The sequence below is a fragment of the Ixodes scapularis genome, unplaced genomic scaffold, assembly GCF_016920785.2.
Source record: "Ixodes scapularis isolate PalLabHiFi unplaced genomic scaffold, ASM1692078v2 PGA_scaffold2__306_contigs__length_199485367, whole genome shotgun sequence".
NCBI lineage: Eukaryota > Metazoa > Arthropoda > Arachnida > Ixodida > Ixodidae > Ixodes > Ixodes scapularis.
Genome location: NW_024609857.1, coordinates 23,744,093 through 23,759,829, shown reverse-complemented (window position 1 = coordinate 23,759,829; position 15,737 = coordinate 23,744,093). Strand labels below are relative to the sequence as shown.

General features: G+C 49.3%; 1 protein-coding gene and 2 long non-coding RNA genes across 3 annotated transcripts; 2 read left to right on the top strand and 1 right to left on the bottom strand.

The window, feature by feature from the left end:
- Positions 1–4,610: 4,610 nt before the first annotated feature.
- On the top strand, positions 4,611–6,414 carry LOC121046336. Its single transcript, XR_006077889.1, has 2 exons — positions 4,611–4,642; positions 6,049–6,414. It is a non-coding gene; the product is annotated as an uncharacterized LOC121046336 (long non-coding RNA).
- Positions 6,415–6,975: 561 nt separating this feature from the next.
- On the bottom strand, positions 6,976–9,519 carry LOC121045894. Its single transcript, XR_005797908.1, has 2 exons — positions 9,235–9,519; positions 6,976–8,334 (listed from the first exon to the last, which is right to left on the bottom strand). It is a non-coding gene; the product is annotated as an uncharacterized LOC121045894 (long non-coding RNA).
- A 3,940-nt stretch (positions 9,520–13,459) lies between these two features.
- On the top strand, positions 13,460–14,135 carry LOC120836904. Its single transcript, XM_040206006.3, has one exon. It carries the CDS (start codon positions 13,465–13,467, stop codon positions 14,077–14,079), a length of 615 nt encoding a protein of 204 aa, XP_040061940.1. The 5' UTR covers positions 13,460–13,464; the 3' UTR covers positions 14,080–14,135.
- The last annotated feature ends 1,602 nt before the right edge of the window (positions 14,136–15,737 follow it).

Genomic DNA, 15,737 nt, shown 5'->3' with positions numbered 1-15,737 from the left:
AAATGGATCCCACCAGCATTACGCTCCCTACTACCCACAACCATCAACCACGCGACGGTCACGTGCTGAGGTCACGTTGGCCCGATCAGTGAGGAGGGTAAGGAGGAAAATGAGAAAGAGGCGAGGCGACAAGGGAGCATGGCTTGTGGAGTCTGCGAGGCAGACGTCATGCCCCTTCCTATTGTCTGATTACAGTGTACTGGAATACTTGGGTAGTGCTGGGACTAGGGAGCGGCTCGGCAACCGGAGCTCGTGAGGGCGCGTGTATTGACAGTTTGTGGCGGCGCTGTAGTCTTGTTATCGGAAAAAATCTCGCAGCCCGCCACATTTGGCGGAAAATGCGTTTAAAGTGAACGATCGACGCTATTCTTTTTTACTTTGAGCCGTGCGCGCGTCGGTAACCCGACCACGATTTCATAGTTCCGTGTGTTCGATCGAAATATGTTTTAAATCTTGTGTGTTTTGATTTTGCGGATGGTGAACGCGCAAGTGCAGCGCCGAAATGCCGTCGGCGAAACGGCGACAGAACTCTTGCTGCGCACGTAGTTGCTAAACGGGCCGCATCCGAGTGAAAGACGCGAAAACGGCGTCCCTTTTCGGCGTTCCAAACGACAGTGCCACGAGAGATTTTAGGGAAAGAAATCTCCAACGGCCGGACAAGCGTCTTAAAGAAACAAGCGCTGTCTGCGAGCTGCACTTCGAGCGCACGCCGCTACATCCTTCGAGACGACGTCCACATAATCGGCGGAAAGGAAGTAAGGATTCCTTGTGGACACCCCGCGCTTACGCCAGACGCTGTGCCGACTCTGCTGCCAAGTGTACTCCAGGGCCTGAGTGGTGACCAGGGTGTAAGAGAGACAGGTTGGGAAACGAGAGCCAAATGAGCGACCGGATTGTGTCCCCCTCGGTTTTCTCTTTTTCTGTGGCGCCATCTATGTGGAGCACCGCGAACGCTCACTCCGGGTAGGCGACCGGTGGCGACCAACTAAACTGACGGAGACGATTTCTCGTGGATTTTCAATGAAGGTCTGTGGTGCTCTCGGTTTATTTTGCGCACTCTCCCATAGAGTTCCATGCAAATCGTAGTAAAGTGGTTAGTTGGGCGAGTTGGTAATGATTGAACATGGTTAAAATTGCGCACAAATAGAAAGGTACAGAGAAGAGGGAAGAGAGAAGAGACAAGCGCAAACTCACAACTCGATGTATTGATGGAAGATTCTTCCATCAATACATCGAGTTGTGAGTTTGCGCTTGTCTCTTCTCTCTTCCCTCTTCTCTGTACCTTTCTATTTGTGCGCAATTTTAACCATGTCCATGCAAATCCGATTCCAATTTTTTTCCTCTCGCCGCAGCGCCATCTGTCGCAAATCGGGGGTACCCGCAAGCAGACGAGTACACAATCCGGTCACATCGCTGCGGTAGGCTTCTATGAGCCGTTTCCCCACCTGTCTATCTTACACCCTGGTGGTGACCCTCGCGCAGGACGATAGGAAAGGAAGGGGAAGGCAGGTCCACCAGAGCCCATCGTTGTGAAGTGTTTGGGCTTGCTGGGGAAACTGACCCGTTGTCACCAGTGGTGAACAGCAAAGCTCCTGACGTGATCCCACAAGGCATCGATCGCGACGCACTATAGCTCCCTGAACATGCCAACTCCCTACTGGGCTGTTCACAAGTTCAGCAACTTCGACGGTGTTGCTTATTTGGAGACTGCTATTTAGCCGAAGTCCGACAAGGTCAGCATCGAAAAGGCGGGTTCATTTGTTTCTACAACTTGCCTGATGTGGTATGCCAAGTATACCTTCAGGGCCATATATGGGCTGCACATTGTAACCATGTATGCGCTGCACATTGTAACCATGTATGCGCTGCACATTGTAACCATGTATGCGCTGCACATTATAACCATTTATGCGCTGCACATTGCAACCATGCATTTTAATGTCGTGCTGTGAACTATTACAACTTTTACATCGCCTTATTTACGTGTGCTGCTGTTTCCTGGTCTAAATGGTGTGAAAGAGTTGCTTGTTTTCTTCTTTGAATCTGATAAAGCATTACTTTTTCAGCCCACGTTGTCTCAGTTTTTGGACTTAAGTTCAATGTTAAAACGCGTGATAAAAAATGTCACGGCTTATAAGCCATTTTTAGAAGTGAACGTCGGGTGGTCCTCGGATGGTCATGGCAGCCATGAAGAAATATAAGATTATCATATTTTGCAACCGTCGCTTGTGTGATTTGTTGCATAAATGAACACAAGGATGAGGGACAAAAGAAGCGAGCCGATTCAGGTCAAGAAGAGGAAGACGGGCAGAAATGAAGACGGAGAAGTTAACCTGGAGTACTTAAGAACATACTAAAACAATCTCGGGCTTTATTATGTGCTGTTTCGTTCCATCATAAAATAAGATAGCAAAAAAAAAAAAAAAAAAAAAAGAGCTCTGTTTCCGAGTTTTAGCTATTTCCGCCAAATATCTAATGTTTGGCCTTTTGCAACCAAGGATATGGGCATTTAATTTAAAAGGCCCACCATCCGACGAACCGAAAGTAGCAGCTAATCCTACGCTGAAACAACTTGCACTCCGCTTCTTTGAAGTCGCAATAGTTTTTAGGTGCAGGCAGAGTAATATAGCTTGCACCGGTCCAATACATTGAACCATCATGTTGTCAGCGGTCGTGCCGCAGCGTAATTGATGCCGCGGTACGTCCGCTGGTAGGTCGTAGCTGCATCAGAAATCCTATGTGCACTCTACCAAAGCGGCGCCAACACTTTATATATTCGCGCCTGCAGCCGCGCATGCGCACACCTTCTGGGTAACGCGCCGGTGTCGACACCTGTCGCGATCAATACCACGCGCCTCAGGCGAGCCGCTCCGGTCCCAACACTACCCACTATACCCAAGTATTCTAGAACACTGTAGTCTGATCTCCTTGGATTCAAGCCAGCCAACCGCGACAATCCCAAGTCAAGCCGGAAATAGAGGTCGCATTGGGTCGGAACGCCTCAGAGCCGTTTATACTGAGAGAGTTTGGCCGATGGGCGGAGCTTGTTGGCCGCTAGAACCAGCGGATTTCGCGATAACACAATATGGCGTTACTTCTTTGTCTTGTTCATTCCTGTGAAATCGCGTAGAGTTCCTATGAGTCAGATCCACAATATGGCGGACGGAAGTAGTCATCCCCCGGTTGTCAGACTACGCTGCTGTGGTTGTCAGACTGCCAAAATCTCCTTAAGAAGGCCAAACTCTCTCAGTATAAACGGCTCTGGAACGCCTCAAGGGTGACCAAAACAGCCGTTGGTGCCAAATCAGCCCGCCTTCTCGTCCAATACGGAGGGAAAGCCGTCTGCTCTTTCGCGCAGGCCGGTGGCGTGACGTCACCTCGCCGCGCTCTGATTGGAGGATGGCTCCGGGCGGGAGCTGGCGGGAGCTCGGGGGTAAACAAAGCGGTGTCGTCTTTTCTCCGCAGCCATTGCGGAAGGCCTTTTCTGTGGCTCTCGGAAATCCACTGCTAGTGCTTGAACGAAGACGCGGCATACGGAAAAAAGAGACCGGAAATACCTCGAAATGTACGTTACTTCGTTTGACGCGAAAGAATTTACCCTGGGAGCATACGAAGCACCAATATGCGTCCCGGTCTTCGGCGGTGAGATGTTGATGTGAGCCCCCCGAACGTCAGCACGGTGATGTGCGACGCGAGTGAGCCTTTCTACTTTTTGGCGGAGACCCCATTTCGCCAGCAAGTGTCTCGGTGTCTCCGTGAAGCACCGAAGTGTAGCTTCAGCCCTCTTCGGCGAGCTGAACGGGCAGCCGAGCTTTCGAAGGCCGATCTCCCGCAGCGCTGGAACCCGGAGAACAGCGTCATGGCGCTCGCTGAGGTGAGTTACGTCGTTTCTGTACAGTTCGCATCATTCACAAACAGTTGCACGTGAAAGGAGTATAGCAAAGTAAAACGGAATGTTACGAAAAAGCAGCGGATTAGGCGATCGGTGTGGTACGACCGAGCCGAGTGCGCAGTTGTCTCTCTTAGTCTGTCCCCCCATCGACAGATTGTATGCCACTTGTCCAAACAGATAGTGTGGTAGGATATCTGTATGTGGGTCATAAACTTCGCAGTCACGACTCAGTGTTCGATGGTAGCCTATTTTAGCAGTGATAGCGCCGTGTCTAAGTGACATCCGATGTCACTTCATGCCAGTGGCGTAGCCAGGGAGGGGATGTTCAGTACCTCGCACCCGAAATCCCCCCCGGCCCCAAGAAAACCTGGCTACGCCAATGCTTCACGCGCGCGATAAAGCGCCGTCCTAGGGTGTTAAACTCAAGACGAACTGTTCTTCTGACGCGTGTTCCATCAGTCGCTCGCTGCTGATTTGTTTCACCATAAAGTGCCAGTGAGGCAAACGCTGCGGGGGCGAGTAGCATGTTTTCGTACCTGCCTACTAGTTTTCTGAGGTCCGTTAACCTGCAAATGCTTGTGTTCCCCCTACCCTATCATTCCAACAGAATCCACCGGCTGCCGGGCTACTGAAAGGGCCCTCTGCTCGGAGGACATGCTGAGGGCCCTGTATAATGCCCTCGGCGCCTGTGCGACTTCCGGGGGTCTGCGTTTCACGACCCCGTTACCAGCTGGGAAGTTCTCCATGGAGGTAAGATTATGAAAGAAACCACTCTATGCACTCAGCGGTAGCTTTCAGAAGTTGTGGAAGCCAAATACAGATGCTGATGTCTTTAGTAAAAACAAAATCAAATTATTACTTTCTTTATGACTTATGCATCTCTATTTTGCAAGCCACATATGGCAGGAAAGTGTCACGTGATCTCAACCTGGTTTCTCAAGGCACTGAAAAGCTACCTGTTGCAGACCACTGTACCATTGTCATTTATTATATGTTATTCCCTGGCACTGGGGGATTGGTGGCCGAGGGGGCTTGCACGCACCAGCTCGGAGAATGTGGAGTGAAAGCTCGCGCTGCAGAACCCAGAATCGTGTGTTCAATCCCCACATTTGCCCGTTTCGATCTGGATGAGCGCTGTATTGGCGTGCGGTCGTGTGTCACTGCTACGTGGTGCACGTTAAGGGCCCCAGGCTAGCGGTCATCTACAGCTGGGAGACCCATCGCCCGTTGAGGCAGATCAAGTTCGAGACTGTATAAACATACACACAACCCGATTCCTTGGCTCGCTGCTGGTATTGCTGTGCTGATGTTTGGACGTTTTTTTCTTGGTCGTTGAAATGACTACTGTGATGCTTGGGTGAAATAACCTGGTCAATTACCTCCTCAGCTGTAGAGTGTTGTTCACTTGTTACTCTCTCTTCTCCTCTGGTTAATGTAGCTCAGATAACAGTCATGCAGTTAGCCCGTTTCAAGTTCTCTCGACGCCACATCCTCACATATCTGGCCGATCGTCCTGCTTTCGCGCAAAACTCACACACCTTGTCTTCTTTGATACTCCCGAATGCGCCTCGGTCGCCCACTCCGCCGCTATGTTCAGTCCCGTGCCCACTGTTTTATGACAACCTCCTTGACATGACAAATCTAGCTTCTGCATTCAACCACCAATACGGGTTAGTGTTCAATTTGTAAACTTAATGTTTCAAAGTAACAGTACAAGCTTCCTCCAGCATCTACCAGCAACCAAGCAATGACAAAAACCAAAGCTTTAACTTCCAAGACTAACAACCCAGGAGTATGAGGACACGCTGGCCAACCCTGCTGAGGACAAGCCAGGAGTGGGACAAGCATGTAATCTCAGTATATGGAGAGGTGTCCTCGAAGTTCCCAGCTTTAAAATTGTGGTAGTGTTTGAGTTGGTTTAAGTTCAAGGAGTCTCAAAAGAGCAAATAATACAATGCTATTTATTTTGATTTGCATCCCTTGGATGTTGGCAGGTATTCGGTTTGAAGGGAATGGAATAGACATGTCCATTTATGCATTCTGCTGCTTAAAAAATAGGGTTTCACTGATTTTCAGTTGCTAATGGCATGGGAGGACAAATACGCTGCTCAAGAGTGTAACCGGATCGTTTGACTACTGGGACGACTCTTTTACAGGGGACGACATCCTGTCCAGCACCAGCTTCACCATCTGGGACCAAGTGCACGAGGGGTCGCACTGCAAGGAGATGAAAGGAGGGCACTGCGACCTTGAGGTCAAGCTTGTACATCTACCATTACAGTCCTGAATGGATGCCAATTGGTACTGATGACGTTATGAAGGTGAAACGTCCCTGGATCTAAAGGGAAAATTTGATTGAAGGCGAGCTGAAGTTGTTTCTGACTTTATCCTCTTACGACTTGAAAGTAATCTGCCTACTTCATGAATACTGAAGATGCAGAATTTGTTTCCGTAACTGTCCCACTTCAACGTAATGTGCACATTGAAACCTGTTCCTTTTCTTTTTCTGCTTTCCGGCGAGAGAAAAAAGCCAACGAATCTCCCTTTTCCTTCTCGCAATGGGGAGGTGTGCAAGAATGATTGCATATTTTATATAAGCAATCAGTTTCATAAGTGAATGAAGATAAAAGCAGAATACATTTTCACAGATTATTTGTGAATTCTTAGACTTGCTGAAGTGAGTAGTTTATGTTCGAGTCATGTAATTATGGAGTCAAAACCAGATTTAGTGCATTTTTAAGAAGCCTTTTAGACCTGAGAGTTCTGTTTTGACTCAGCAATACACAACTCACCTTTGTTATTCCTATAGCACAGCCGAAACTATAAACATGAGCATGTCGCCTGACCAATGCTTGAACTGCCGTTAAATCGACGAAGTCTCTATCCTTCGAGAACAAGTGTCAACAGGGAATAGTCGAAAGATTAGGGTCAAGTATGCACACACATACTTGATTTCAAGCTTGCAGATTGAAATAATTGTTTATTGAATCATATCCATTCTTAAACCTGTTTGAGATTATATTGGTTCGTATTCACAGTATATTTATTTTTCATTTCAGCAAGGAATAATTTAGAGACAGATGTTGGTGTTCAGGCGTGATGCTTTTATTTTTGTAACATGCAAGAGGGCAAAAAATTAGATTCGGCTTTGTAAACTGATTTTTTTATGTATTTTTCCAAACAGCATAGCAAAGAATAATATAAGGGCTACAGCTGCGTGAGTTGCTACACCTGGCATCTCATTTGTTTTATAGCGTGTACAGGTGAGACACTATGCTCCGTTTCTCGGTAACTTGGCAAACATTGCGACCCAATAAGAGCATCGGAGCCAGGCACGTGACAACACTCCACGGTCGAGTCCTCGTTATTGCCACAGCAAGAGCGCCATCTGCGACAAAACCTAGTTCTAGGCTTTGTTTCTTTTTCTTCTTTTAGTAGTGTTGCCGTCGGATTCTTCGGACCGCAACACTACACGACACTGAAGAAAGACGAAGACATTTGTTACTTACTAGCGACACTTAATATAGATCAACACTTTTCTGAGAAAAACATGGCTTGTGATCGAAGTTCAAACAATTGTAGCCGTGAATCGACCACTTCCGCTCAAAACATCGCCCTAGCATTAGCACCCGCCACAGATTCATGGGCAAATTGAGCATGTGGCTGTAAGACGACAGCCGGTTCTGGCGGGTGGTTCTTGCATTTGGCGCGGTGACACGAACGCTCCTGTGACATGCGTCCATGTGCCTCGCTCCGACATTCTTACTGGGTCGCAGGAGCCGTAGCCTCCACAGTTCACCAAGCTATCGTGAAACAAAATGTAGACTAAATTGCCTGCATGCTAATGAAAGTAGCCTTGCCAGCATCATGTATTATGTATGAAATAGCGTATACTTCGAGAAAACAAATAAAGCCATTCAACCTTTCCACTGATTGTGTTTGTTCATTAGTAAAACTTGGTTCAGTGAACTTTACATTTCAGCATTAGCATGGACACAACAGGTAAGGTCAATCACAAGTGCTTTAGAGCAGTCCGAACAGTTTCCAAGTGGCTCATGCACAGCAGCTGACATGGTGTTACTCCCATGAAAGAGACGAGACCTCCTTGACGAATCTATTTCAGCCGCAAGGCACACCAAACTGAATATTGGCGTTTCTAGGAAATTGGAATCAACCAAACAATTCCATGGAAAGGTAGACCAAAACAGCATTGGTGTGAGGGTGAGCCCTATCTGCAGCGACAATACTGAAGCCTCGCATGCCACCATCACTAACACATGCGAGTAGTCACTCAGCACCTGGCATGCTTGGGCATTGATGAAACAAGGAAAGATTATCAATGAGTGGACTAGGAATGTGGATCCAAATGGGAATGTCTTCACAATCGCTGTATGACCACCATCTGTTGGTGCGTTTCTGGATGTCAACAGCCCATCTGGGACCTAGAAATGACAAATGATGTTAGAAAGTTTGTCACTTATACACTGGCTTTTGCTTGACCCAGTCTGCTGAGCGAACAAAAATATGTACATATTAGTCATTGTTTACTCCCGTGTCAATTCCATGGGGCGCTCGTTAGCTAGGCTTGGATAGTGCGCGATCTCCGAATTTTTATCTTGGTATGGGAACGAAAAAAGAGACAAGTGACACGCAAAAACACGTCAGACACTGACAGCGTCGATGTGGTTCCAAGATACACTGCGCAACACATTTCGCAGAAAGGCGGCATCGGTACTTCGTCGGCAATTCACTCATACTGGCTAATGTGAAACGGCAAATTTGTACTGTCCGAGTTGGTTCACTGTATTACACGTAACAGCCATTCATATTTCATTCCCGAAAGAAAAAAAAAAAAAAACGATCGCGTTTTTGCGGTAAGTTTTGAGCTGTGTGCTTTTCTACAGTGCCATGATTACAACCGTAGACTGCAACTACTATACCAAATACGATGTATGACTATACTGCGTCTCACCTAAGTGCGAACGAAGCGAAAATTACAAACGCGAGAACCTGATCAGCGCTTGCACTGCAAGATCGCACATGCATGGCAGCTATGATCAAAGCTCGGGATTCGCCCATGTAGATTTAACTTCGACCGCATTTAAAATGAAACGGAACATAGCTTATACGGCCTCCGTGCAGCTTCGAGTCGAAATGACGAGTATATATTCCTAAATATCACCTGCGAAGATAGGCTTCGGAGGATCGCGAAAGCGCTACATTCTCGGCCGTTTTTCGATTAATAGCGCCTATCGACTCCGCCACACAAGATTTATAAAGACCTGCTAGAAGGCAAAATCCGTCGTGTTCGTAAAGGAAGAACAAGATAAAAGGCAACTTACCGGTACAATCGGGCGGCGGTCTCGTAGTGACCGGCGCAACCGGCGTTTCAATCGCGAGGCTAGGCAAGCGCCTTCTTTTGATGCTCTTCGTCGTCTTCATCTTGGAATCTTCGAAATGCCTCTAGCAGACGACGGAGGAATCGTAAGGGGCACGAAGCTGGTCGATCTTGTGGACTCGGCAAATTTTAACCGGGCTACAATAAATAAAAGACTCGCGGTCGCCGCTACAACACGGCCGCCATGGCCGACGCCGATGTTTGTTTACCCCCCGGCCTCCCCCGACATGTGCGAGGGCGGAGCTTAGTCGGAATCGTCATCAACCTCCTCTCCCGCCTTCGCGCCTCCTTTCTCATGCGCAGAAGACGAAAATGAGCCCACTTGCGAGGCGTATAGCGTCTTTTGGTTTCGGACGTCGTGGGAGGCGTGTCCCTTTAAACCCCCGCCTTCACGTCTAGTGGCGTCATGTCGCCTCCCGAAGCTTCTTACCTCCACGAGTTTCGCAAAGGCCGGTGGCGCCATCTCGCAGTGCCGTTTCGCAGTAGCTATGTGTTGTATGGGTGACACAATAAGCGGGCAACAGCTAGCGCGCGCTCGTGCGTCTCGCGCCACTGTTCCGGGGCGCCATATCTATCTGAGCCAGCGCACCGTTTGCACCACCCGCTGCTATCCTGCCGCTCTCTCACGCCCGTGACTATGTGTCGTACTCCGGTAGTCCTGCAATAAAGATGTGCCAGCGAAGAACCCCATCGGCCTGTTACTCCAGATACTACACAGTGGCGACGAGGACACGGATTTCGCTGCTACAACGGGATGCAGAGACCGTCCGACGACTCAGCAACTGAGGGCCTTTCAACCGATGTTCCAGTATCTGGCATCTTGAATCAAGGACCAGAGGACCGGACGGCAGTCACGATGGCCTTATTCGGGCAAGTCGAACCTTTTGATGACACGAAGTGTGATTGGTTATCCTACGAGGAAAGGTTGCGAGCCTTTTTGAGAGCGAACGGGGTAGCGGACGCAAACCGAGTTGACGTGGTCATAAGCCTCATAGGAGCTGACACGTATAAGTTGCTCAAGACTCTAGTAGCGCCTGAGGACCCGGCATTGAAGAGTTTTGAAGATGTGCTGGCCGTTTTGCGAAACCACTTGTCGCCGAGGCCGTCGGTCATCGCAGAAAGGGCAACGTTCCATAAGAGAGAACAACAGGAAGGGGAATCGGTCGGAAAATATGTCGCCGAGCTCAAAAGAATGACACAGACGTGCAATTTTGGAAGCAACCTGGAAGAAACCCTCAGAGACAGATTCGTCAGCGGTCTGAGTCGTGTTGACATTCAGAGAGTTTTGTTTGCCGAAGATGAGAGCCTGAAATTCAAGAAAGCTGTGGAAAAAGCGTTAACTATTGAAAGAGCCACCATGAATGTGCAGGCGTGTCATAATAAGGCGGACAACGACCAACTCGAACTGCAGAAACTGACGGCGGTGAAACCGAAAGCGGTAGTGGGGGCTCAGGACAAATGTTTCCGTTGTGGGTCCCCTAAGCACATTGCCTCGTCATGCCCGCACCGTAACGCTATTTGTTATCGCTGCAACCGTGAGGGTCACTTCCAACGTTTCTGTAAAGCATCACTGGCCAATACACCAGGCAGAGCAAAACAGTTCAGAAACTTCTCCGCTGAGGAAGAAAAGAGTGAAGCGATATACGGGCTTCAAGACAGAAACATGAATGCGCCGTTCTACTACACGCTCAAGGTCGGGAACGCTAATCTTCAGATGGAACTAGACACCGGTGCTGCCGTGTCTATCATTTCGAAACGCCAGTTCCAATCGTTGTTTCCTCGCACAGAGCTGTCTCCGGCGTCACTAATACTGCGCACGTACACCGGCGAGCGTGTCAAGCCAAAAGGAGTGGCGACGGTGGACGTATAGTACCGAGACTTCAAGGGAAAACTTCCGCTTCACGTACTGGGAGAAGATGGGCCACCTTTGATTGGCAGAGACTGGGTCTACAAGCTCAAGTTTGACTTGGGATCGCTAAACGCGGTCAGCGTTGATGTAAAAGCGTCTCTCCAAGACATCCTAATACGCTACCAGGATGTGTTCAAGGACGAGCTCGGATGCATGCGAGGGGAAGAGGCTCGGCTAAGCTTAAGGGAAGGTGCGAGTCCAAAGTTTCTGAAAGCTAGAAGTATGCCGTTCGCCCTGAAGCCAGCTGTATAGAAGAAGAGCTAAAGAGACTGGAGGTGACAGGTGTCATTGAAGCGGTGGCTCATAGTGACTACGCTACACCAGTTGTCCCGGTTTTGAAGAAGGATGGGTCTGTACGCCTTTGCGGGGACTACAAAACAACGGTAAACCCTTGCCTGGACGTGGAGCAGTACCCGTTGCCAAGGTTGGAAGATATTCTAGCAACGGTAGCTGGGGCGACTGTTTTCTCGAAAATAGACTTAAGTCGTGCATACCAGCAAGTTCCGGTCCACCCTGAGTCACAACCCTATCTGACAATCAACACGCACAAGGGTCTCTTCCGCGTCAAGCGTTTGGCGTTTGGGATCGCTTCAGCTCCAGCACTGTTTCAAAAGATAATGGACAGCTTGCTGGCGGGAATTCAAGGAGTAACCTGCTATCTCGACGATATCCTGGTAACAGGGAAGACCGCCGGGGATCACCTGAAGAATTTGGAGCAAGTCCTAAAGAAACTGAGTGACAAGGGCGTCCGAGTCAAGAAAGAAAAGTGTGAGTTCTTGAAGGCAAGTTTGAAGTTCCTGGGGCACCAAGTCGGCGAGCAAGGGGTAGCTGTGTTGGCAGAAAATGTGCAAGCGATCCTCGATGCACCTCAACCGCAAGACTCAAAACAGTTACGGTCGTTTTTGGGAATGGTGACATTCTACGGAAAGTTCCTCCCAGACCTCTCGACCACAATAGCACCGCTGAACGAGCTACTAAGAAAAGATGTCGTCTGGACCTGGAGCAAGCGCTGTCAAGACGCTTTTAACATGGTGAAGAGGCTTCTGGTTGACGCACCTGTCCTGGCACACTACGACCCCAAGGCAGACCTTCAGGTGTCATGTGATGCCTCGGCATACGGTCTCGGAGCCGTCCTGTCCAGGGTGTACGCCAACGGCGACACACGGCCTATCGCGTTTGCGTCGAGAACCTTGACATCGAGTGAAAAGAACTACAGCCAACTAGAAAAGGAGGCACTGGCTATTGTGTTTGGCGTGAAGAAATTTCACATCTACTTGTTTGGACGATCCTTCGTGTTGGTCACTGATCACGAACCGTTGCAAACCATTCTTGGTCCAAAGACGGGAATTCCGAGCATTGCTGCCGCACGTCTGCAGAGATGGGCTATTACCCTTTCCGCCTATCAGTACCGATTGGTTTACCGACCGGGTCGACTCAACGTGGAGGCGGACTGCTTGTCACGACTTCCAGTTCCTGGGTTTCAGGATGAAGACTACGAGGATGACGTCGCGGCGTTTCTCAGTCTCCGCCTGCAGTCTTTTCCGGTAAGCAGCCAAGAGATCGCACAATTTACAGCAAAAGATAAAGAGCTCTGTCAAGTGGCAAGGTTCCTTGCCGGTGCGTGGCCCGCAAAAGTAGAAGATTGTCTGAAGCGTTACTCTGCAAGAAGAAGCGAGCTGACGTGGCACCAGAATTGCCTTTTGTGGGGATTGAGGGTTGTGATCCCGAAGGGACTGCGCGAACGCGTACTGGACGAGCTGCATGAAGGGCATCCTGGAATCGTAAGGATGAAAGAACTGGCACGCAGCTATGTATGGTGGCCGGAGGTCGATGCGGATATTGAATATCGCGTCAGGTCGTGTGATACCTGCCAACAGCAGCAGAGTCTTCCAGGTCCAGCCCCGCTGCATCCGTGGTCCTGGCCAACTCGTCCGTGGCAAAGGCTGCACTTGGATTTTGCGGGACCTTTCCAGGGCCGCCATTTTCTGGTGAGCGTCGACTCCCACTCCAAGTGGCCCGAGGTTTTTGTGATGAACAGCACATCGGCCGAAGCAACTATTGAAAAGCTGAGGGAGCTGTTTAGTCATTTCGGTCTGCCAGATGTTGTTGTCAGTGACAATGGCCCCCAATTTTGTTCCCAACAAATTCCAGATCTCCTTGCGAGAGAACGGTGTGAGGCACGTCAGGACCGCCCCCTACCATCCATCAAGTAATGGGCTGGCTGAGCGTTTCATCCGCACCCTGAAGGACGCCTTACGAAAAGAGATGCCGGGCCGGCCTCTGTCCCGTCGACTAGCAAGTTTCTTGTTAGCTTACAGAAACACACCGCACGCCACAACCCTTCAGAGTCCTGCGGAGTTGCTGCTTGGGCGGCGGCTCACTACCCGTCTCGACAGACTGCGACCCTCTGCAGAGGAAACTGTTCACCGCAAGCAGGACGTGCTACAGGTGAAGCACAGTGGCAAACACCGACACTTCGTGCCGGGTGATAAGGTGTACGTCAAGAACTTCCGGCCGGGTGAGAGGTGGTTGCACGGAGTCGTCATGGCTAGATCCGGACCGGTCTCCTACAGGCTTCGCGTGACCACACCGCGGGGGACCTTCGTGTGGCGGCGACACCAAGACCACCTGCGGTTGCGGGAGAGCTCTACCCCAGAGGAGGAGGAAGGTGGTTTGCTGATACCGAGTGTCCTGCCATCATCGCCAACCCCAGGGCAAGGGGGACTCGTGAACGAGCTGCCTCCAGTTGGGTCACCGGTGGTAGAGGGACAAGACATGGGATCAACTCCAGTCTCCGGTCGTTCCCCAGCCCAGCCGCAAGAAATTCAGCGCCGGTATCCCGAACGGCAACGGCGTGCGCCTAATAGGTTTTCGCCTTGAGAAGGAAGAGAAAAAGACGAGGACTTTGTGTTTTTCAGAACTGTAATTATTTTGTATTTAGTATGTCTGTATTTTGTACTTTCCAGAACTTCAATTATTCTCGTGTTTTGTTAAATTGTCATATCGTGTTACTTTGTGAGTATTGCACTGGAACGCCGTCGAATGGTATTACTGTGCTGAACTAAGTGTGGGGGAGTGTTGTATGGGTGACACAATAAGCGGGGCAACAGCTAGCGCGCGCTCGTGCGTCTCGCGCCACTGTTCCGGGGCGCCATATCTATCTGAGCCAGCGCACCGTTTGCACCACCCGCTGCTATCCTGCCGCTCTCTCACGCCCGTGACTATGTGTCGTACTCCGGTAGTCCTGCAATAAAGATGTGCCAGCGAAGAACCCCATCGGCCTGTTACTCCAGATACTACACTATGTAAACCAACTTTCAAGTTTTGACTCATCGCTAAAGGGCGGCTTTGTTATCGTATCCAGTTTGGTTTCGGTGGACGCGAGCAGTCCGGGTTTCAAGGGTGAGTTTCCCAAGTGAGTGTTTTCGTAACGTTGCTTGAACTACTGCTGTGTCTCGGTAGATAATCAACGAAGAAATAAGAAAGAAACTAAACTAAATATACGGGTTGCGTTTGTATTACTTTCCAATATGATGTTTTCACAGCAAATCTTGGAGCAATTGTAGCGTCTTACTGGGACTATCCGAGTGGCGAGATGGCAGGTCCCGCGCCATCTACTTCTACTGCTGGTTTTGTCAAATTATTTTGATATATAATGTCCCTCATTACGGTATTATGGCTCGATAAGGCTGCTTTCCATATGCGTGCCGGTTGCATCCACAACAACCAAGACCATAGCAACAAAAAAGACACCGAGACAACTGTGGCTCATGGTTTTTCACGAGGCTACAAAATACTTGCATTGCTTATCACATTGTGTGCTGCAGGCAGCTTTCCCAGTGATTAGATTATCGGCGTTGTTTCGGTCATTCTGAACGGAATCAACGGAACTTTCAGAACCAGGCTCGCTAATATAATTAATTTTGAAGCACCTAAGGCCTCAACTACATACCATAAAAAAAAAAAAAAATTCCAGGAGGACGCTTAAAGGGATACTACCACGTAAATCCGGCGCTTATTTCTTGGTCTATTCGTGTTCAGTGGAGCATTATCACATCAGCCACACCAATCTCTCGTTGAAAAATACACGAAAAGGAATTTTAAAACGAATGAAACGATTAGCAAAGAGCGCCTGGTGGATGTCGCTAACGCCTCGTTTGTAATGCCCGTCTAGGAACCTTGACAGGTAGTGACGGTAACTGCCTCGCCTCCGGCCACGACTTTAGCCACGACTAGAGCCACTAAATGAGCTGCGCTTAGAGTATCGGCACTCCGTTCCCCGACATTGTTGTGGGCGCCGCCATTTTGGCTCGTATGCAGGGCAGACGCAACTGCCGATCGTCATGGTTCAAAAGTGGGACTTCCTCAGCCTTAGATTCGGTGTAAGGAAGCTCATGTAATATTGATTTGCTCAGTCGCCAACTCTTTAAACATCTGTGGAGGGCGAAAAAGCGTTTCCTGTGATTTCAGATAAAGCTTCAGATAACTGAAAACCATGATTTTAAGACACAATATGGCCAAGTGTCGTTACTCTGAAG

Excerpts from the sequence above, each read along its gene's own strand:
- LOC120836904 (XM_040206006.3), top strand. The coding sequence starts at position 13,465 with ATGCCGGGCCGGCCTCTGTCCCGTCGACTAGCAAGTTTCTTGTTAGCT.